Source organism: Rattus norvegicus, chromosome 9 (genome assembly GCF_036323735.1).
Source record: "Rattus norvegicus strain BN/NHsdMcwi chromosome 9, GRCr8, whole genome shotgun sequence".
Lineage (NCBI taxonomy): Eukaryota > Metazoa > Chordata > Mammalia > Rodentia > Muridae > Rattus > Rattus norvegicus.
The window spans coordinates 25189181-25210977 of NC_086027.1; the positions used below are offsets into that span (position 1 = coordinate 25189181).

Sequence of the window (21797 nt, forward strand, 5' to 3'; positions counted from 1 at the left end):
CCGTCTGTGGGGAGGATCACTTAGCAGCTATCCTGTCCTGTTCAGAGCTCCTAGATGGTCCCTGGTTCTTGTCACTACATCCTGTGCATTCAGACATTGATGTAGCATGCACACAAGCAGATGTGCCTTACGCAGGCCTCATCCAGACCTTTCCTCCCACTTCTACACCAATCGTTCCATGCTCTCTGGACTACACCAGAGTCAATGCCTGAATATCCTACCCACTCTTCCTCCCTATCCTAGGTTCGGTTTCCTTGAACTATCTGCAACATAAAAACAAACATATAAACAAAAACCAAAAAGAACAAAATAACCTCAACTTCATCCTTTTAAAAAATATTCTTATCATTAGTGGGAGTTTTAGGATTTGCTTAAATACAAAAGCAAACCATAATTCGACCTTAGCTTGCCTCTGTGTACACTTACCTCCAGCTACTTATTTCTATAAATAAATCGTTTTCCTTTCTTTCCCCTCAAAGACAAGCCTTCTGTACTCGGGGCTCTGGTATCCTCAGATGCTACATGCCAGACTCAATCTTACCTTGAGCCTTTGCATGTGTTAGCTCTACGGCCACAGTGACTGGGTTCAAATCTTGTGTACAGTTCCCATAGGCCTTGGGAGCTCCCCCACACACACCCCGCCCAAAAGTTGGGAAACAGGGTAAATATGACCATGATCACTTTCTCCAGGAGTTAATGGTACTGAAGCCAGAAAGACCAGGTTCAATCCTGTCTTACAGCCCCTAGCTATAGGCCCTAGTTTCACTCTCTTTAAAATGAAGACGGTCATGAACAGCCAAAGGTATATCTGAGGCTTTAATGCTTATAATAGAACTAAACACAGCCTGATGTAGTGACGGGCCAATAAATAAACACTTGCCGTATTTTTATTGTCACTGTTACTGCTGCAGAAATCTTGTTTGTCACATTCCGTGGGGGAGATTTTTGTTTTATTTCCTTGAACAACTGTAGTCTTGCATGGGGACGTGTTTTATGTTATGGTTAGCACATGGTCGTATGCTAATGCACTGAAGTGCATTCGCATGTCAGAAAGGCCCTTGAGGATTGGATCCTAGAACCTAGCAATCATCGGTGTGAGTCAATGTTTTCATGATGAAACACATTCAGTACTTCTGGCCTGCACGTTTAAATCCACACCTAGGACTCATCCCCAAGTCAAGAGATCTGCCCATTAATTACATTCACAGGAGGGAAACACAAAAGGAATAAAAGAAAAAAAAATAACGGACTCCTGTTGGGTTTGGTGCAAGATGCCCATCTTCAATGTCAGCTTGCCTGGATTTGTAGCAATCTAGGAGACACACCTCTGGATGTGTATTTCCAGAAAGGTTTAACTGAGAAGAGAAGACCCACCCTGAATATAGATGGTGATCCCATGATTAAAGGAAAAAACAAGCCAAGTGTGAGCATTCACCCCTAAGCTTCCCGAGTGCATACAGAGCATGACCGCTACCTAAGCTCCAGCTGCCATCATTCCTGGCATGACAGACTGCCTGGGCCTTTAAATCGTGGACCTAAACAAGCCGGCCCTCCCTTGCAGTTCTTTGGTAAGGTGTTTGGCCAGAGCAATAAATATACCCACGAATACATTGGGTGTTTAAGTCTCAGAATGATCTTGCTCTTAAGAATTATTATCCTCACTTAACAGATTTGGAAATTTTCATAATGTGCCTGAGATCACCTGGCTGTTTTGAGGTAGGAACTCTGTTTTCATGGTCTCAGTGTCTAGGGTTCCAGCACCTCTAGGGAAGTCTTACCTCGATGCCTTTTCTCGACCACACTGACATCTCCTTTTGTTCTGTGGCCACCATTTTTCTGCTTAAATAAATAAATAAACAAATAAATGAATAAATAAATAAACAAGAAGAAGATAACTATGGTGGGGCTTTGAGATCCGCAAACCATAAGGCTTGTTGAGTTTCCCAGGTGACCTGAAACCGCTGACTTAATATCCAAGCCAAGGATGGTGGGAGATGACCGAGAAAGGACCTGGGGAGGCTGTTGGGAACAAGTGAAGGAAAAAGCTTCACAGGGGGCGGGAACAGCAGGTGCGCAGGCGCAGTGCTGTGACTGCGCAGCTGTGAAGACAGAGTGAGGGGTTGGGAGTCGGGGCGAGGCCGGGGCCGGGGCAAAATGGAGACAGGCAAGAGATAGAGTCGGAGTCCACAGGGGTAGTTCTTATAGTTCTATGAAACCACAGGAGAAAATTTAACTTTTGGTAGTGAGGGAAGTGTTATTGTTGTTGTTGTTGTTGTTGTTGTGTGTGTGTGTGTGTGTGTGTGTGTGTGTGTGTGTGTGTGTGTGTGTGTGTGTGTTGCAAGTACACGGGTATATTTATTAATGAATCCTCCCGTGTGTAGGTGGGACCAGAGGAAGCTGTAGGGCATCTTCCTCTCTTCGTCTTTAGTGTACTCCTTGGAGGCAGGGTTTCTTGCTGCAGTGGAGCTGGCTGCCATTTTGGCTCAAATGCTTGGCTCCGTGTCTGACGGGTACTGGAAATAGAGCCATCTGTGCCCAGCTTTTGCTGGGGAGTCCAGCTTAGGTCTTCATGCTGGCAGAACATGAGCTTTTGTCCATGGAGTCGTCTCTCTGCAGACCTGGTTTTTAGTGTTTACCGCAGGAGTTATGCATTGTTTGAACAGGGGGAACAAAGAAAGACCCCCTCTGACTTCCCAGAAGCCTTAATCCTGAAACTATATTTTGAAGACCCAAGCAGAGAAAATGGAAGCACTTCTGGGGATACAGAAGCAATACAGGAACAAGATAATAAAGCCAGAGGCAGAGGCAGCGGTAGACAAAGTCAGATGTGTCTGATTTCTGGGTGTGTTTTAAAGATCCCGTTTTAAAATGATCTAAATGTGCAATGTGACAGGCACCATTTTTACCCAAGTGGAAAGAGAGTGTTGTCACGGGAAAGGAAGGGTAGGTTCGGGAGGAAAAATTCAGGGGTTCAGTTTGGGATCAATAAAGTTGAGGAATACATGGATCGCGGGCACGTGGGTGAGGAGTTGAGTGGGAAGCATCCGGATGGTAATACACATTAGGGAATCCTCAGTGAGTAGAAAACACTCAAGCTGTGGTCCTCAGTGATAGCATCAAGACAGTGAGTAGACCGCAGCTGAGGTAAGACCCAGCAATTAAAGTACTTGCTGTATAAGGGGAAGACTGGCTAGAGTTTGGATCTCCAGAACCTGTGTAAATGTGGCTGAGCAAGGTGGCCTGCCTCAAATTCCAGCCTTAGAAGGTGGAGACAGAGTCCCCAAAGCAAGCTGGCCAATGAGAATCACCATGTCACTGACCTCTGGGCCTAAGAGATCCTGCCTCCATAAATAAAGTGGGAAAGTGGGAAAACCATTGGCGAAGACTCCTGATATCAACCTCAGACCTCTATGTGTATACACATTCTTATATATGTGTGCTCACACACATGCAGACATGCAAACTCACATATGTACAACAAATGTACACAAATAGGAACAAAACTAAGAAAGGTGCTTGAGAGACAGAGGTAGAAAGATTGCTTCAGGTTTGAGGCTAACCTGGTCTATACAAAGAGTTCCATGCCAGCCAAAACTATATGAAAAGACACTCTCTCACACTTTCTCACTCTCTCTCTCTCTCTCTCTCTCTCTCTCTCTCTCTCTCTCTCTCTCTCACACACACACACACACACACACACACACACTCACACACACACAATGGAACAGGGTAGGAGGTGGCGCACATCTATAATCTTCAAACTTAGGAGGTAGAAGTAGGAAGATCAGAAGTTCAAAGCTACCCTCAGCTACGTTGTGAGTTTGGGAACACCCTGGGTTACAGGAGACCCTATACTCAGCAACAATGCCAAAAGGAAAGGGGGTGGGTGGCAATGATAGAGAAGGCCCACAGGTGTTAGTGTCCACCCATATGGTTTTTCTGTGCCCGAGAGGCTATAGCATAGAACATGTTGAATTAGACAAGATCTCCAAGAGAGTTAAATATTCATGAGGGGGCCTTATTTGCAATCAAAGAGATAAAATAACTTATCAAAGATCTCGCAGTGAGTGCTGGTAATCTTGAGACAAGAACTCTAGACTTCTGATGCCAATCCACTGACCTCCGCATCTCAGTTGCCTGGAGGATTACAGACGCCAAAGGTACCGGGAATGTGGAGAGCAGAGATGGTTACCAAGAGAAATAAGGCATGCACCAGCTCACCTGCAGGAAGCCGTCGGTGCCCTCAGTGAGCGTGAAGAGAGGGATAAGCCACAGCAGTCCAACACTCATAGCCAGTAGCTCCTTCTCTCCTCTAAGGACTGAACATAGACACCTGTGTCTAGTCACCCAGGAGGCTGTGTGTTAGAACAAACATCGTAAGCCAAGACCATAACTAGGAATGTTCAGTACCAGCTCCTACGTTTTAGTGGGGTTTTCTTTGTCACATTCAAATAAACAAAAGCTCTATGAGTACAAATATCATAGATCTGGAATGACTAAACTTAAGCCAATCTAGAAAGCTCCCTTCTTGTTACTTGATGGAGTTAGCAACGAATTGTTCTCAAGTGTCTATTTATCTCATATAATTGGCATAGAACTCAGAACATCAACATCGTGGTGATCTAAATGAGAAATGTTCCTGATAGGTGCTGGTATTTGGTCCTCGTGGTGCTGTTTGAGGAGGTTGTGGAGCCCTGAGGAGATAGAGCCTTGCTGGGGAAAGCAATCATGGAGGGCAGGCTTTGGGTGCTTACAGCCTCACCTCGCTTGTAGTTCCACATCTCTGCTAGGTGTCTGTGGTTGAAGATGTGCGCTCTCAGCTTCCTGTTCCCGCTGCCTGCTGTCATGGCTCCCTCACCATTACAGAGTTTCCCCCTGGACATAAGCTAAAATACACTTACTCCTCATTCAGTGACCTTTGGTTGTCCTGCCTTATCACAGCGACAGACTCCTGACTAATACGGACTGGATCAAAAAAAAAATTGTCTTTTACATTTGTGTTATTTGGTGTCAAAGAATAATCATGCCAACTTACAATCATTCTGTCTAAGCTACTGGGCACCTGAGGCCTCTTCATTTTTAATTTTAATTAAAATTATATTTAAAATTCAGTTTCTTAGATGAAGCTATAGCTTAGTAGTAAAGCCCTTGCCTCGCTTGCACTAGTTCAACTCACCCTGATGCACACACACACATACACACACACACACACAGTTTCTTTGTTGCATTAACTATATATATAACTATATATATATATATATATAAATATATATATTTTTGTCCTTGTATTTTTACAATAGGATATCATGTATCCCAGGCTATCCTCAAACTCACTCACTGTTAGCTAAAGATGGCTTTAAACTTTTGATTCTCCTAGTATGTGGTCCGAGGGATAAAACTCAGTGCTTTACGCATGCTACACAAAGACTCTATCAGCTGAGATCATCCCGAGCCACTGGATACATATCTAAGATGTACAAGTCACAAGTGGCTAGAGACTACCATATTAAATAGCACATTGCGGAATCCCGCCGTCACTTTTGAAAAGTTTTTAGTGGACAGCAGTAATAGAATGTGTCTTAACTGGGTTTTTACTGCAGAGAACAGACTCCATAACCAAGGCAAGTCCTACAAAGGACAACATTTAATTGGGGCTGGCTTACAGGTTCAGAGGTTCCGTCCATTATCATCAAGGCAGGAGCATGGCAGCATGTAGGCAGGCACGGTGCAGGAGGAGCTGAGAGGTCTACATCTTCAACTGAAGGCTGCTAGCAGAATACTGGCTTCCAGGCAGCCAGCGTAAGGGTCTTAAAGTCCATGCCCACAAGGCCACACCTACTCCAACAAGGCCACACCTACTCCAACAAGGCCACACCTACTCCAACAGGACCACACCTTCTAATAGTGCCACTCCCTGGGTCGGGTATATACAAACCATCACAGAATTTAAAGGACTATTCCCCCGCAGCCTTTCAGTATTTCTTCTACAACTCCAATATATAGGGAGGTCTTAGGGTTTCTATTCCTGCACAAAACATCATGACCAAGAAGTAAGGAGGAGGAAAGAGTTTATTCAGCTTACACTTCCACATTGCTGTTCATCACCAAAGGAAGTCAGGACTGGAACTCAAGCAAGTTAGGAAGCAGGAGCTGACGCAGAGGCCATGGAGGGATGTTACTTATTGGCTTGCTTCCCCTGGCTTGCTCAGCTTGCTTTCCTATAGAACCCAAGACTACCAGCCCAGAGATGGTACCACACACAATTGAGCCCTCTGACCCTTGAACGATAATTGAAAAAATGGAGACAATGCCTTACAGCTGGATCTCATGGAGGCATTTTGTCCAGGGAAGCTCCTTTCTCTGTGATAACTCCAGCTTGTGTCAAGTTGACACACAAAACCAGCCAGTACTATGGCTTAAAAAAATACAATTCCCAAACTCAACAATTCACCACTGGAGTAAGTGTCCTTGGTTAGTGGGGTTCTCTCCACCAACCTTACCCTGTTTCTTGGCAAACTTTGATCTTCATGTGCACACTACCATCCCCACCGATACTGCTCTCAGATGCTGCTCTCTGACCTAAAGAGAAAGGCAGGGGGGCTAGGGGGGAGCAGGGAGGAGTATTATACCCATGATGAAATTTCTGAGGCCTTCAAAGAAAGTGTGGGACACATGGTATCTGTGTTACCTTCTCTCTTGAACGAATGAATGATCCTCTCACACCCCACCTTCCCCACCATCCTGTTTGCCAAAGACTCCTCTTAGATCTTTGGCTGCATGAGTCTGTGATGATAACCTATGTTTCTATTTTGTTTGGATGGTTATATTTTGAGACAGGACTTCTCTATGTAGCCCTGGCTGCCCTGGAACTCACTCTGTATACCAGGCTGGCCTTGAACTCAGAGATCTGCCTACCTCTGCCTTCCAAGTGCTGGGATTAAAGGTGTGTACCACCACAGCCCAGCTTCTTCCTCCTCCTCCTCTTCCTCCTCTTCCTCCTCTTCCTCCTCCTCCTCCTCCTCCTCCTCCTCCTCTTCTTCTTCTTCTTCTTCTTCTTCTTCTTCTTCTTCTTCTTCTTCTTAAAGATTTATCTATTTTTCTTTTATGTGCATATTTTCTCCTCTGTCACTACGATAAAATGCCCTGACACAAAGCAACTGAGGGGGAAGCCTATATTCAGGTTGACTCTCACGACCTCCCTTAACAGTCAAGACAGGCTTCTGCAGACTCCCCCTACCAGCCGACCAAACTCAGACAATTCCCCAACTGAGACTTCCCACCCAGGTGATTCTAAGTTACGTTAACTTGACAACGAACAGTAAGCAGCACACAGGTTTTGAGTCTGGGTCTCATGGAGCACATGCCTGTCTCAATCTCACTCTGCAGCCATGGCTCAATGTAAAAACCTGATCCTCCTGCCTCTGCTTCTGAACCTCTGAGATTACAGGTACGCATTACCACATCATGATTACCTTGGATCTTTTCCTTTGTTTATCTTATCTCAGTCTTACTGTTAACTTGTCAAACATGACCAAGTTCACATCTCAATGCCTTCATGGAGTACAGCCAAATAGCAGGAGGAGGTGGGGCTCTCTCTAACCCCTTCCCTCTTTTCTCCAATTCCAGGAAGACTCTTTTGCTTTGATTTCCAAGGTATTGTTTTGCCTGTGGTTTGTAATCCTGGAGCTGACAAATGATAACAGTTTCTGTGCATGTGTGTACCATCTGTCCTGTCTCTGGGTGCCAAGGACTATTACTAAACTAGAGGCCCTGCCTTCATACGATTCCCCACAACTTACCACTCTCCCCTGCTGAAACCTTTTCCTCCCATGTGCAGCCTGAGGCTGCAAACCCAGCCCAGAAAGCCTGGGTGAGAGCTCTGGACATCATAAGGAAGACTTCCCCCCTACTTCCTTATTCTTCTTCCTCCAGCTGGACTGCCTCTTGGGATTTTCCAGAAATGGTTGTCAGTGATGAGTGTTCGAGGCTTGTGCTGGTCTGTAGGCTGACCATGAATAGGTAGATACACAAGAATGAAAGGAGAGTAAAACGGAGAAGCAGCAGAGGAGAAATGGAGGGAAGGGGCAAGAATAGAAGAGGGATAACGACATCCTTATTTTTCCTAAAGCCTGATAAATCTTAAACAGGTCCAGCCTAGCTATGGGTATTAAAGGACACCAGCAACGCTCATGTCCAAGTGTGTGTGCTTCTGGACGGTTTCTAGACTAGGAAGATGATCTATGCCCTTAGCCTGGTTCTGTGATAGACGTCCTGCTTCAGGTTAGTACCTGCATCAGTAGCATTCTCATTAGGGTGGTTAACTATCAGACAAAAGCAACTGGAGAAAGGCTTGAAGTTACGGTCCATCATGCAAGAGAGCAGGGTAGCAGTCGAGTTTTCTGGTCGAATTGCAGCCACAGATAGAAGGCAGAGAGAGCTGCATGTTTTATTCAGTCTGGGATGCCAGTCCACAGAATAGGGTTATCCACATTAAGCCTCTTCCAACCTAAAAATCCCCCCATAGATAACAGATTGTTGTCTCTTAGGTGACTCTAGAACCTTTCAAGTTCACATCAATGTTAACCGTCACAGTGCCAAAGCTTGAGCTAGTAATTATTTTCTGCTCTCTGGCTCCCCCACCCACTCGGGTCCGCCATATCATGAGCATTTCTAGTTGCACCTCATTACAGTTTGGATAGCTCCTTGCTAGACTGGGTGAGAATTTCACTTCAATTCTGACTCAACTTCAATTGATGTAAGTGACGCTGACAGTTTGACTGCCAGCACCGCGGAGATAGAGGGCTCTAAGCCTTCAGGAAATAGGGAGTGCATTTTTTTTCCCAGTAGATGAATGACCTCACTCAAAGGAGGATCCTCAACACAAGGAAAGTAAAGTGTGTCAGCAAACAGGCATTTCCACTGGCCTGCCCTCGGGGACCTAGCGGTGATCACCCACCTCTGCCCGGTACGCCCTTCCTGCCGCCAGCTAGATCTCCCTCTCATTTCCTGTCTTGTTCTCGCTCTCCCTTCTCGGCCACACTCTCCTCGCTCTCTGTCTTGTTCTCTCTGTCTCCATCTCTTCCTCACGTCCCCACTCCGAGGCCTTTCACTCCCCCTCCCCCGCCCCCCAGTAGACCTCTAACACTAGATTAGTCGCATGGCATAATTTCTTAGCAGCTCGCCCCAGCCCGGGGCTGCTTTATCCTGTCAAAGTATGTGTGTACGTGGGGTAACCACACATCCTGCTTAACTTTGCTTTCTCAGACATTGACTCTCACAGCATTTCATCCCTTTCCTTCTTAAGCCAGAAGGATCCCGGAAACTAAGAAGAAAAAAAAAAAAGCTCAGAATCTTTTTGTAATTCCACAAATGAGTTGTCCTTGCCACTAGGGCATGGGTGTTTACATCACATTTCACTCTGGGGGCAGCTAACGCCTGGCCAACAGCTGTGTTGGCATGACCATCTGTGGAAAGGCTTAACCATTTAACTATAGTTGGGGGTGTGCCTCACACACAGACACTTCCTTGAATTCATTCAAGTGAATTCATTTCTGATAATCCCCGTCCTTTACGTAACCACAAACAGTCATTAAACTTTGCTGCTGTGCCTCTAGAGACCAGCACATTGTCTCCACATTCTGTCGGTTATGTGTTTGTGGACTCTGAGTATCAATTGTTTATGTCAACAGTGGGCTCCTTATCCACATGAGGCTGACCTGAATTTGCAAACACAGACACTCTCCAGCATTTTAAGCAACAATCCAATCCTAGGTACCATCAAGGCTGTTTTTCTGCCTTCTGTGTTTCTGGGATAATGCCTCCTCCTCTATAAATAGCGTTCCTCCATTAGGATGATATCCCTCCTCTCTGTCACAAAATTACAAGCCCACGGTGTGCACATGTGGGGATGGCAGGGCAAGGTTCCCCGGAGGACTGAGAGAATTGACACATTAGGTACATGTGGACAAACTCAACTTTATTTTGTATCTCATTAATGTGGGTTTAGGGAAACGCTTTTGTGGGAAGAATCTTTGCATAGAAACCCCCAGAGCCCTTGCCTTTCAGACAAGTGCCCTTGGTTTTCCTAACTGGGTAGATGTAATAGAGAGAATGGGGTTAGAATGAGGTTAAGGGAGGTGACACAGAGAAGGCCAAAAAAAAGAAAAAAAATGTTTGGAGAGTTGATCAAATTTAAGAGCCCAATGTTCTCTCTCTGGAAAAACAATAACTTAAAAGTATCTAAAATGTTCAGTGGATGTAGAGAGTTATGTATGATCACAACCAAAGGGGTTTTTTTTTTTCCTTTTCTTTTTTTTTCGGAGCTGGGGACCGAACCCAGGGCCTTGCGCTTGCTAGGCAAGCGCTCTACCACCGAGCTAAATCCCCAACCCTAACCAAAGGGTTTTGTTTGTTTGTGGCTGTTGTTTTGAGACAGGATCCCCTGTAGCTCAGGATAGCTTCCAATTCACTATTCGGCCAACCCTAGAAATGCTAATTCTCCTGCCTCTACCCACCACGTGCTGTGATCTAAGGCATGCAGTATCCTGACCATTTTAACCAGGCCTCAAGATTAACCTCCAGACCTCACGCATGCTAGAATGCCCTCTACCAACTGAGCTATCCTACCCTACCCACTACCCTAGGTCTGCAGGGTAAACTCGTAAGTCCATACTTTATACCTTAACATATAGCATGGGTGAAGGGGCCTGGGTGAGTCAGACTAACCCCTGGATGTCCTGCTTATCTGGGAGGTCTTTGTGACGTGTGATCAGCTCTCTAGTGTCAATAACCACGTCTGTGTGGAGGAGTGATACACACTCACCCACTCACACCCACTCAGATCAGATCCTCCATGCATAATGTCTGCCTCCCTCTGTAAAGCTCTCGCCTAAGTGTTCTTCGACCTACTCGTGCCAATCACCAATCATGCCAATCACCAATTGTAAGCCTGAAAGTACAAAGGTGTTCAATGGGCTGCCTTTCTCCTTGAATACTGGTCATTAATTCCTGAGCATCTTCCGAGATGGGCTGAAACTTCTCTGAATACTAAGGTCTTAGTTGGGGAAAGAGACGGAATTTTTAACCATTCTAAGTCTCGAAGAGCCCAAAGAAAGGGCTCAGTGGCTTCCTCTCCATGGACGTTTTACCAATCGGACAAACTTTGATTCATTCAACCACTCTGAAAAGAGGGCTGTCAGTTTGCCCATCACTGTGAGACGCACTGGTTAGAAACATAACTGGATGGACAACCATGCAGTGTAGCTCCGTTCATTAAGAGCAACTCCAGGGAGATGACAAGGTGCCTCAGTGGGCAAAATGCTTACTACAGTGGTGTGAAAACGTGACTCGGAAGATCCCTAGTCAAAAGTCACGCAAGGTCGCGCATGCCTGTAACTCCAGCACCAGAGGGGTAGAAACAGGGGGACCCCTGGAGTTTGCTGGTCATTCTAGCCAATTAGTGAGCTTTGGATTCAGTGAGAGACATTTAAAGAAAAATTGTAAATGCATATCGATGGCAGAACACATCAGAAGTCAACTTCTGACTTCGATACATGTATACACTCCCACAAAACACGTATGCACATACATACAACATACACGGGGGGAATAAACCCCCCATTCCCAAACTCCCAGGGGGAGGGGCTGGCAGGTGTCTGTATCCCAGGACCTTGTTTCTAATGCTCTCCTCCGCTGCCCAGAGTGACCGTATCATCTGAGGTCAGGAATGTGCCTCTAGTTAGGCTGTGACTTCTCTGTTCGGAGCTGGTAGAAAGCTGGTTTTCTAGCAGAATGCATGCCCACTGCCTTTCATGAGACTGGATAGCATTTCTCCTGTGGCTGGTCATTTCAACCCAATACGACCACCTGCTTGTTCACGGAGGATACTGTGTCTCTATCTACCAGTCTGTGCTTTGTGTCTTCAAACAGCATCATGGATCAGGATGGCCCCTTATGCTTAGCTCATCACCCACGGTTTCAGCTGGAATCCTAGGAGGGTTTATCTTCCAGAGAAAACACGTTACATTGTAAAAGGCCTGAATGCAAGCCTGGTAGTTTGGATCTTTGCCAACCATTCATAATGGAAGATTTTTCTCTGGTGCTCTGTAAAGTGTGACTTACCCCAAGCCCTTACAGACTGGGAGATTAATAATTGTGTGGCCAAGTTCTTTCTTCCATTCAAGGCTTCAGCCTTCCGGGAATCCAAAGGTTTCCAGATGAGAGCCCTAGGTCTCATTTCCATTAGTAACATTGTTGAACTGTAACAGTCTAAGCCAAATCTGAGCATCCTCATGGTTTGCTTTGCTATAAAGGAAACTTCCTCTGAATGGCACTCAGAGAGGAGAAATAAGAGTAACTAACCAAAGCTAGGGAGATGTCTCTGTGGCTAAAAGTGCTTGCTGCGCAAGTATGAGGACCTGAGTTCAAATCCCTAGACCCCCACATAAAAAGTAGATGCATAGCACAGCATCTGTGATCCTGGGACCCCTAGGGGGAGGTAAGAGGCAGAGATGGGAGAAGCTAGCCTGGTGTACAAAACAGAAAACAACAAAAGGCCCTGTCCCAAACAAGACAGAGAGTAAGGACTGACACTTGAAGCTGTCTGCAACCCCCACTCCTGTGTTATGGCTTATATACACCTGTACTCTCTCAATACACACACTCTCTCTCTCTCTCTCTCTCTCTCTCTCTCTCTCTCTCGCTCTCTCGCTCTCTCGCTCTCTCGCTCTCTCTCTCTCTCTCTCTCTCTCTCTCTCTCTCTCTCTCACTCATTCATGCATGCATGCAGGAAACCCCCTCTAATTTACAAAATGTTTCCTTGTATATTGATTCTTTTTGGTAACCTTATAGACTAAGAATTGTTTCAATGTACATTTATAAAAAATGAAAAAGAGTAAACCTGAATTCTACTCAAAAGAATGTATCGCTATTGCTACAAATCCCCTTTTCCTTGGCCTAGTCAGCCAGACCCACTCTTTGGAGAATAGTTTTAATATCTCAGGACTAGAATTTGATTCCCCCTCTTCGTCCCGTAGAGACAAGTACCTTTGTCCAGGAAAAGGAAGCACAGATATTTCTCAGTAATCATCCTAAGAAATGTGTCTGTCTTGAGTATGGAAGGAGACTTCCTGCTTTATCAACACAAGAACCGGAAGCTGGGCCTGCTGGGAAGGAGCTCCACACAGAGAGGCTTGTGCTGGGTCTTCAACTGTGAACAGTCCGATTTACGCTGCTGCAAATTCCTCCGGGCTGAAATGCGTATTTGCTTTATTTCCTTTAGATAAGGCCTCTAACTCACAATCGCCTGTCTCTTCTAGGGATTATGGGCATGTGCCACCATGTCCAACACAACCAATTTGAGTGAGAGATCTATTTGAAATAAGGGTAAAATGGAGGTGACTTCTCATCCCATGCTAACTCCCCTAACTCCTTGTCTGGTACGAACGACTGGCGTCCTCAGGACCAGTATCTTAAAGTAAAAAGCAAGTTTTTCAGTCACATCCTCCAAGGGGTCATTCTAGAAATCAAATGATTGGCAGGTGCGATGGGGAGCCTAGGTGTTCCAACCACATCCACCCACACTCAGAAGCATTTAAGGCTCCAGGCTGTGTGCAGGGTCCAGACCTACCCGGTGTTTCTGACTGCTACTGTCTTCCCTCAAGGGCCCCTTCTGCAATACTCCATTCACACATGCAAATCCCAGGCCGGCCAGGATTTTTCCAGGTTAGGGTAAAAGCACCACTCCATAGGGTCTGTACTTTCAGCTCTCAAAGACATAACTGAATAACCCCGCTGATCAGACCCCATTTTCATGCCCTGAGAGGAGGCAGAGATTCGGTCTTACCACACCTCAGCCATTTCCGCCTCACTTCTTCAAATGCTTTTTAATATTCTAATGTTAACGCGTTTGAATAATTAGTCCTGGCATTATTTTAAATTTTCATGTGAAATTAAGATTTTAACTATCCCAAAATTGAACGGCCACAGCCAACCTCTTCTCCGTGTGGGCAAACTGACACGCGATGTTTTTCATCTCACTTCCTGAGATTTCAGGTCCTTAGTAGTGAATAAGATCAATCATTTTCCAGGTTGTTTAGTAGTTACTTTTCTTTTTTAAGTCACTATCTCAAGTTTTCTATCAGGCCACTCATTTTTTTCCCCGGAAGAGCTGCTTCTCGACTCTTCATAAAGTGTGGTCACGGGTTCTTGGTTTTGTTTGAAAACTTAAAATATTCATGAAATTGCCTTTTTCAATCATTTCCATTGTGTACTTTGAACTTAGAGTTATACTAAAAAAAATTTCTATAAAGAGATTATAAAATCACCTTTCCTATGTTTTCTCCTAATACTTTGATTATTATAAATCTAATGCATTGCAATCTTTACTCTTGGGCGTTTTTTTAGGTTTTTATATAAAATTAAGATTAATTTTCATTTCTTTAAATATGACTAGCTGGCTAATGCTCCTTATAAAAACTGCCTTGATTCTCCTTATGAACTTTAAAGTTTACATCCCCATATAATATCATTCTGAGAATTATTTTAATCCTACTGATGTTTACATTGTCTCTTTTAAATATTGATTGAACATACAAGAGTATTATGTCCCTGAGGAATATAATAATAAGTATCTAAGAAAGATAACTTAGTTAAGCATGGTGGTACATGTTCCTATAGAACTTGGGATATGAGGGAGAAGGATTGTTGCAAGTTGGAGACTAGACTAGTCTACATATGGAGCACCTACACAGAGAGGGGGGGAGGGAGGGGGAGGGAAAGGGAGAGGGAGAGGGAGAAGGAGGAAGGAGGAGGAGGAGGAGGGGGAGGAGGAGGAGGAGGAAGAAGAAGAAGAAGAAGAAGAAGAAGAAGAAGAAGAAGAAGAAGAAGAAGAAGAAGAAGAAGAAGAAGGGCAGCAGTAACAACACTACCACTACCAATACCACTACCACTGGCCAGGTTAAGCAGAAGCCATCATACAAACACATGTGTGAAAGGTTTTCATGGAAAGAGAAAATCTGCTCTACATGAACTCTCTCCATCCAGCACTGTGCAGGTGGGACTCTGTCCCACTGAGAGGAACTGATTCCTAAGAGACAAGGCTTATCCCTAAACAGTTACAAGTCCTGTGAGCAGAGTTTAAATAGGTCATTTCATGAGAAAGAAGCAAACAATACAGAGATTTTGTGAAAAACTTTAAAGCCCATTTCAAACAAAAATACTTAAAGACTCAAACAACAACAACAACAACAACAACAACAAAAGACCTCCTGGTCTGCGAGGTTCTGGAGACTGAAAAACTGACCTGGGTCATGAGGTCAGACATCATGGTGGCCTGATAACCTTCACAACAAGACTCCTTGGCAGCCTAGGACTGTGTGCTCACCTCACTTCTGTTCACCTTGGCGCTACACACGATGGATTTATTATATTGGTAACTTTACTAGATGACACAACGTTTCTATTGCGGTTTTGTGTGTATACGTGGGTCTATGTGTGTACATGTGCACCTGCATGTGGAGGTCAAAGGTCAACCTTAGATGTTATTTCTCAAGTGCTGTCCAGCTGTTTTGAGACGGGTCCTCTCACATAGTAGGCTAGGTTGACTGGCATGTGAGCTCCAAAGATCTTCCTAGAATAACCAGTTGGACCACCATGCTCCGTATGTTTTCATGGGTCCAGGGGCGTGGAACTCAGGTCTGCACATTTGCTTGCAGGACATAAACTTTGCTAACTGAGCCACCCCTCCTGGCCTAATTTCTACCTCTAATATTAATTCCTGCAACTTTTCATTCTGAAAGTGCTAGAGCCCATCCATCTATCACCCGTTGAGTAGGAACCTATTGGGGGTAAAAAAAAGGTGGGTCAAGATTTAAAAGCACTTGCTGCTCTTGCAAAGGACCCAGGCTTAATACTCGGCACCTACAGAGTGGCTCCCAACCATCTGCAACTCCACTTGCAGGTCACATGATGCCCTTACATGGTGAACTTGCACACATGCAAGCAAAACATCCTCACACATAATAAAATAAAGAAGAGGAGCATCTGGTATATTATCTGGGTGTCTAGGGGAAGGCTATGGGAAGACGTTCTCTCTTCCCACCCCGGGAAATGTGCTAGTCACAGAGTCTCAGCCAGATTGGGCATGGCCAAAAGTATGATTGAGGCCATAATGATGTGGACCTTTTGCTGTAACCTACCCTGTTCCAAAATAATTTTCACAGCCATGAAGACCACATATATCCCCAAAAAAGAACTATAGCCTTCACCCCAGGTAATGACTACTAAAGCCTGAGACATTTGGGACAGTTTCCTCTTCAGAGCTATAGGTAAAGCCCTGTGAAGTTAAGGAAGTTAAGAGAGCTATGAAAGCTATTTTGGTCATTGCAAATATATGAGGTGGTTTCCGCAGTACATGGTTTTATGAGGTGTGGCTTTAAGTAAAACTGTGAATTAGGTGCCACCCCTGTACTGTCTGAATTCCCTACCTTGTGATACGCATACCTTCCACTGCTATGACCTTAGATACCCTGTATCCTTTGGATTATTCTATTTCTTCTTGTTCACAACCAAAAAGCTAACATCAATCACTGCTAGGCATGTAGTCACCCATCTATGAACTCAATACTTAGGCAGCGGAGGCAGAAGACTGTTGAATTTAAGACCATCTAGGCTGCCGAGAGAGACCCTGTCTCAAAAATAGATAAATAAGTGGATAGGTAGGCAGATAGATAGACAGAAAGATAGATAGATAGATAGATAGATAGATAGATAGATAGATAGATAGATAGGTAGGTAGGTAGGTAGGTAGGTAGACAGACAGACAGACAGACAGACCAACCGACCATTTGTACGTGTCCTGGTTTAAATGAGTATGTACTCATTTCTCTTGCCTGTGGGTGTACCTGCAGTGTTTGAGGTGAGGTGTAAAGGGAGCAGAAGACATACAATAGCCCACGTGCACACACACACCATTCTGGAGCCTAGCAAGGGATGTTTCCAGAGTAGCAGTGCTGACGCTGTTTTTAAGACATCTACTGCCTTCTGGGAGAAGTAAGACAGATGTGGCTTCCAGAAAAATACTACATCAGTTGTGTGAGTGATGTGAGTGTACACGGGTTTACAGGGCTTGGCACACAGACTTCCTGCCTTCAATCTTAGTCCCCATGGAGACTGCATCATAAAGCAAGCCGCACCTCTTAAAAGAAAAGCCAAGCACCTTACTCAAGCCTTCCTTCCTTGCCTATCCGAGAGATAGGTTTTAATTTCAGTTACAGCTCGGTCATTAGTAGAGATTTTATAATGAAATTAGAAAGAACTTAGCAAAAGGCTTTACTAGCGTCTGGACTGATTGTAGAATGTACTTGTATGTGTGTTTGCTGCTTTCTGTAATCTCCAGCCTCTGTGTGTGTGTGTGTGGTGTATGTGAGTGTGTGTCTATATGTGAGTGTGTGTGTGTGTATGTGTGTATGAGTATGTGTATTATGTGAGTGTGTGTAGGTGGTGTATTATGTATGTATGTGTGTGTATGTATGTGAGTCTGTTGTGAGTGTGTGTCTGTGAGTGTGTGTGTGTGTGGTATATGTATGTGAGTGTGTGTCTGTGTGTGTGTGGTGAGTGTGTGTGTGCATGAGTATGAGTATTCTGTGAGTCTGTGTAGATGATGTGTGTATGTATGTGCGTGTGTGGTGAGTGTGTGTGTATGAATATTGTATTGTGTGAGTGTGTGTAGATGGTGTAAGTATGTATGTATGTATGTGTGTGTATATAAGTGTGTATGTATGTGAATGTATGTCTGTATGTGAGTGTGTATATGAGTATGTGTATTGTGTTTGTGTGTGGTATATGTATGTGAGTGTGTCTGTGTCTATGTATGTGAGTGTGTCTGTATATGAGTGTGTGTGTGGTATGTGTGAATGTGTATGAGTATGCGTATTGTGTGTAGATCATGTGAGTATGTATTTATGTGTATGTGGTGTATGTATGTGTATTGGTGTATGTATGTGTATTGGTGTATGTATGTGAGTGCGGTATGTGTGTGTGCATATGTATGTGAGTGTGTGTGTATGTAAGGGTGTGTGTGTTGAGTATGAATGTACATATATGAATATGTGTAGTATGTGAGTGTGTGTAGGCAGTGTGTATGCATTTATGCATGTATGCATATGTGAGTATCTGTGTGTGTCTGTGTGTGTCTGTGTGTGTGTGTGTAATGTGTATGTAAGTATGGGTCTATACCGGCTCTGTTCCCAGTACCACATAAACATAAGTTTATCTTAGTGGAAATTGCCAAGAAAAAGCCACGGTCCCTTCTCCAAATCCCCTCCCACCTTGGCCAGTTCACTCATTATTGTTATTCTTATTACTACCATCATCATCCTCAACATTAAGCATGTGTCTATGGCTGTACATGTATGATGCAAGGGGACACGTGAGTGCCATGTGGCTGTGTGGAGCCCAGAGGACAACTTTACAGAGTTAGTTCTCTCCTTTCGCCTTTATGGAGGCTCCAGGAATCCAACTCCCACCGCATATCTGAGCCATCTCATGTATCTGCTGAGCCTCTCGGTCAGTCCCCTGACTTTCTGTCGATTCTCCTTCAGGACTTTCTACCCTTGTGTCTGTGACATGAGAAATGAGGCAAAGTATCAGTTCATACAAGTGGATCTCTTACTGGTGTGGTTAAGACTGGATCTCCTGGAGCTCTGGATGACTTCAAACTCATTGTAAAGCTGAGGCTGACCTTGAACGTCTGATCCTTCTGCCTCTACCTCCCAATGCTGGATTCCAGGTTTGTGGCCTCATGCTTAACTATAAGTGAAGACTTTTATGGAAAATAAAATCATGAATTTTTCTAGGCCTGGGGGTAAAGTATGATAGGTCATATTTTACGTGGGGAAGAATTAGGGGGAAACAACTGTAAAGGCCAATCGTTTTTCTGAGAGTCACTGAGGACGTTCAATTGGGAGAAAACGTTCAGCTTTATACTAGTTAGTGCAAGCTTTCAGTAGACTCACTCAATAGACTACAATAGAAATAAACTTACTTGTTTCAGACACTTAAGGTGGCACGAATTTGTGATCTCAGAACTTGCAGCAGGCAGGAGGGTCAGGGGTTCAAAGTCAAAGCCAGCCTGGGTTACATTGTTGAGTTTGGGGCCAGCCTGGACTACATGAGACCTGTCTGGAACAAACCAACCCAATAAATAAAACCTATTTTAATCTTCTCAAGCATGAGCTTGAGAAAGAAAAAAAAAAGCTGTTATTTTTAACAGGCTCCCTGGATGAAGCTGTGATCTGAACTTCTCAGGTCCATAGCAGTTGGCCTGCCCTGTCCTGGAGAGAACTCTTGGCTTTCAAGGGGGAAAATCTAGCATCTTCGACAAAGAAAAATCTCAGGTTACACAGTTGGGGAGAAACAGGGCCCTGTCGTTTCTAATAGTTGCTTCAACAACTCCCTTCCTTGTTTATCTTTTCAGGAAATGAGATGTTGCGATCAGAATATCCCCCGTAGAGTAAAACACAGCTCAGGCCCTAAGGAATCACACAACAGCTGTTAGCTTACCTGGGATTTCTGTCTTCACAGCACAGCCAAGCCTTTCTCCAGGGCTCCCAACCACTGGCACCGTTGGGAGATGCCAAGGAATACTGGTGACCCAGGACCGGCAGCCACAGGTCCAGTGATGTATCACCGCTCAGACCAGGTTGCTACCTCTGCTGGCCAACACTGGGTCACACCCCCTGCAGAGGGAAAGCCAACAGTTCCTGCTTTCCCTCCCTCCCACACAGAACCGACATCTGAGCTAGTAAGACAGGCAGTCCAGAGACCAAAGACTATGCGTTTCTGCCACCAGAAACTGACTGAGACTGACTACAAAGGGGACGAATATGCTCTTGGGCAAGTAGATCAGGACCCTACGCAATGCCACTCCCTTACATGCTCCTGTCCAACCTCTCTGGACATTAGGGGGTCACACCTCATAAAGTTGAAGAAATGCAGCCCTCCCGGAGGAAGTGAGTAGAGGAGAAGCAGGTGAGTTCTGAGGGAGGGTTGATAAGATCTTTCCTTTTCCCAATGGTCTCACTCAAACTGAAGCTTCACCATGCTGCTTTCCTGAGTAAAGGACCCCCAGATCTCCTCATGGGGAAAAAAAAGTGTACTGGGCGGCAGCTAACAGGAAGGCAGGGACATCCTGAAGGTGAATGACATTTAATAATGATCAAGTTCTGGCTGAGGTTTCATCCAGCTTAAAAGTCAAAGGGTGGGCTCTTGGGCACCGGTGAGCATGATAATTCATGAATTGCTCCATAGTCAAAGTAACTACAGACCAGACGTGAACAGCCACCTCTAAGTTGCACAGATAAGTATCTGGGGGCAAAAATACGATACTTCTCAAAGAGGAAAATATGTCCCTGAATTCAGTGAACTTCCTCATTTTTTTCTTCTTTTAAGTATGCAGATTTTACAAATGACTTGAGGTGGTTTGCAGTACAAATATGAGAACAGCATAGTGTTGGGTAAAAATAAAGGGCCATGAAGTAGGAAAATTAGTAGGGTGTGTTCTCTAATGCCTATAATCTCAGCATGTGATATGCTGAGGCAGTAGAATTGCTTTGAGTTCAAGGTCATCTGAGGCCCTAGGCTACAAGCCAATCTGGACTACAATGTGTGTGTGTGTGTGTGTGTGTGTGTGTGTGTGTATGTGTGTGTGTGTTTATGTGTGTGTGTATACTCGAGTGCGTGCACATACACACATACACATACATATACATATATGCATACAGACATATATGAGTGTGCTGACTGATGAATTGCTCTGTAGTCAAAGTAACTACAGACGTAAACAGCCACTCCCTTATGTGCTCAATTACTCAGATAACTATCTGAAGGCAGGAGACTCAGAAGTTTGTCTTCCTTGGGTATATGATGAGTTCCAGGTTATCCTGTGATATACAGTGAGATCTTACCTCAAAAACAAATAGATAGATAGTAGATAGATAGATAGATAGATAGATAGATAGATAGATGAACATTAAAAAGGTAATGTCAAAAGCAGGCAAATGATAATCAGAGTGATTATTATGTTTTATAAACTCAAACCCTCATTCTCGGTGCAGAGCTCCCTAAGACCTATGAACAGAAGGGTAAGGTTCATCTACTGAGGTATACTATTCTTCTTTTCAGAGTAAAGGAAGCCTCCACCTTAGAAAGAAGAAAATTAGTCTAGGGGCAGTGATTTTCTGAGGAAATGTCCTTGTGCGTAGGGTGTATTTCCAACACTGGAGTTTACTCAGTCTCTTGTCAAAGCCATCAGGGTCTAGAGGCGTGTTCTCAATCCGTTCTTGTCTTCTACAGAGCTCAACCGCTCAATCCATATCATAACCCTTCCCCAGCCAGTGTAGATCTGGCACAATAGGAAACTTAGCAGGAAAATGGAACCCGTCTGAAAACTTGCATTTTTTTGAGGGTGCTGACAACTGTCCCGTTGTCCGTCCACCAGTCCTGAGGAAAGAAAACTTGTAACAGAATGGAGTTAATTTCATTCTGTTCCCTTGCTGCAGAGCTCTGCCTCTCCAAACCAACCAGTTGGAAGAGGCACCACATTTCCACTCAGTACCAATGGCTGAGAATGTCTAGAAATATATCCCGCCATGCTGCCAGCTCCATACCCAGCCGTCTAGGATCGGAGCAGGCGTTTCTTCTGCTACTGCTGTATTAAAATGCGCTGCCCATAGAAGCGCCTTAGTCACTGACAGCTCCATTGCAGGAAGCTAATAAAATGGGGCTGGCAAGGAGTGATG

The 21797-nt window shown here is 44.6% G+C and overlaps 1 protein-coding gene across 4 annotated transcripts in view; it reads right to left on the minus strand.

The window, feature by feature from the left end:
* Positions 1-21564, minus strand: part of Adgrf1 (adhesion G protein-coupled receptor F1) — a 52547-nt gene extending 30983 nt beyond the window's left edge. Inside the window, exons 1-3 of one of the 4 annotated variants that reach the window (XM_063267885.1) lie at positions 19561-21564; positions 4222-4355; positions 1779-1836 (exon numbers count right to left, since the gene is read on the minus strand). In XM_063267885.1, coding sequence (XP_063123955.1) covers positions 1779-1836; positions 4222-4290 — 127 coding nt within the window. In that variant the 5' untranslated portion in view covers positions 4291-4355; positions 19561-21564. Of the gene's footprint in view, positions 1-1778; positions 2051-4221; positions 4356-19560 lie in introns of those variants that run through there. The other 3 variants (XM_039084503.2, XM_039084504.2, XM_039084502.2) reach the window with 3 other exon arrangements.
* Positions 21565-21797: the final 233 nt, after the last annotated feature.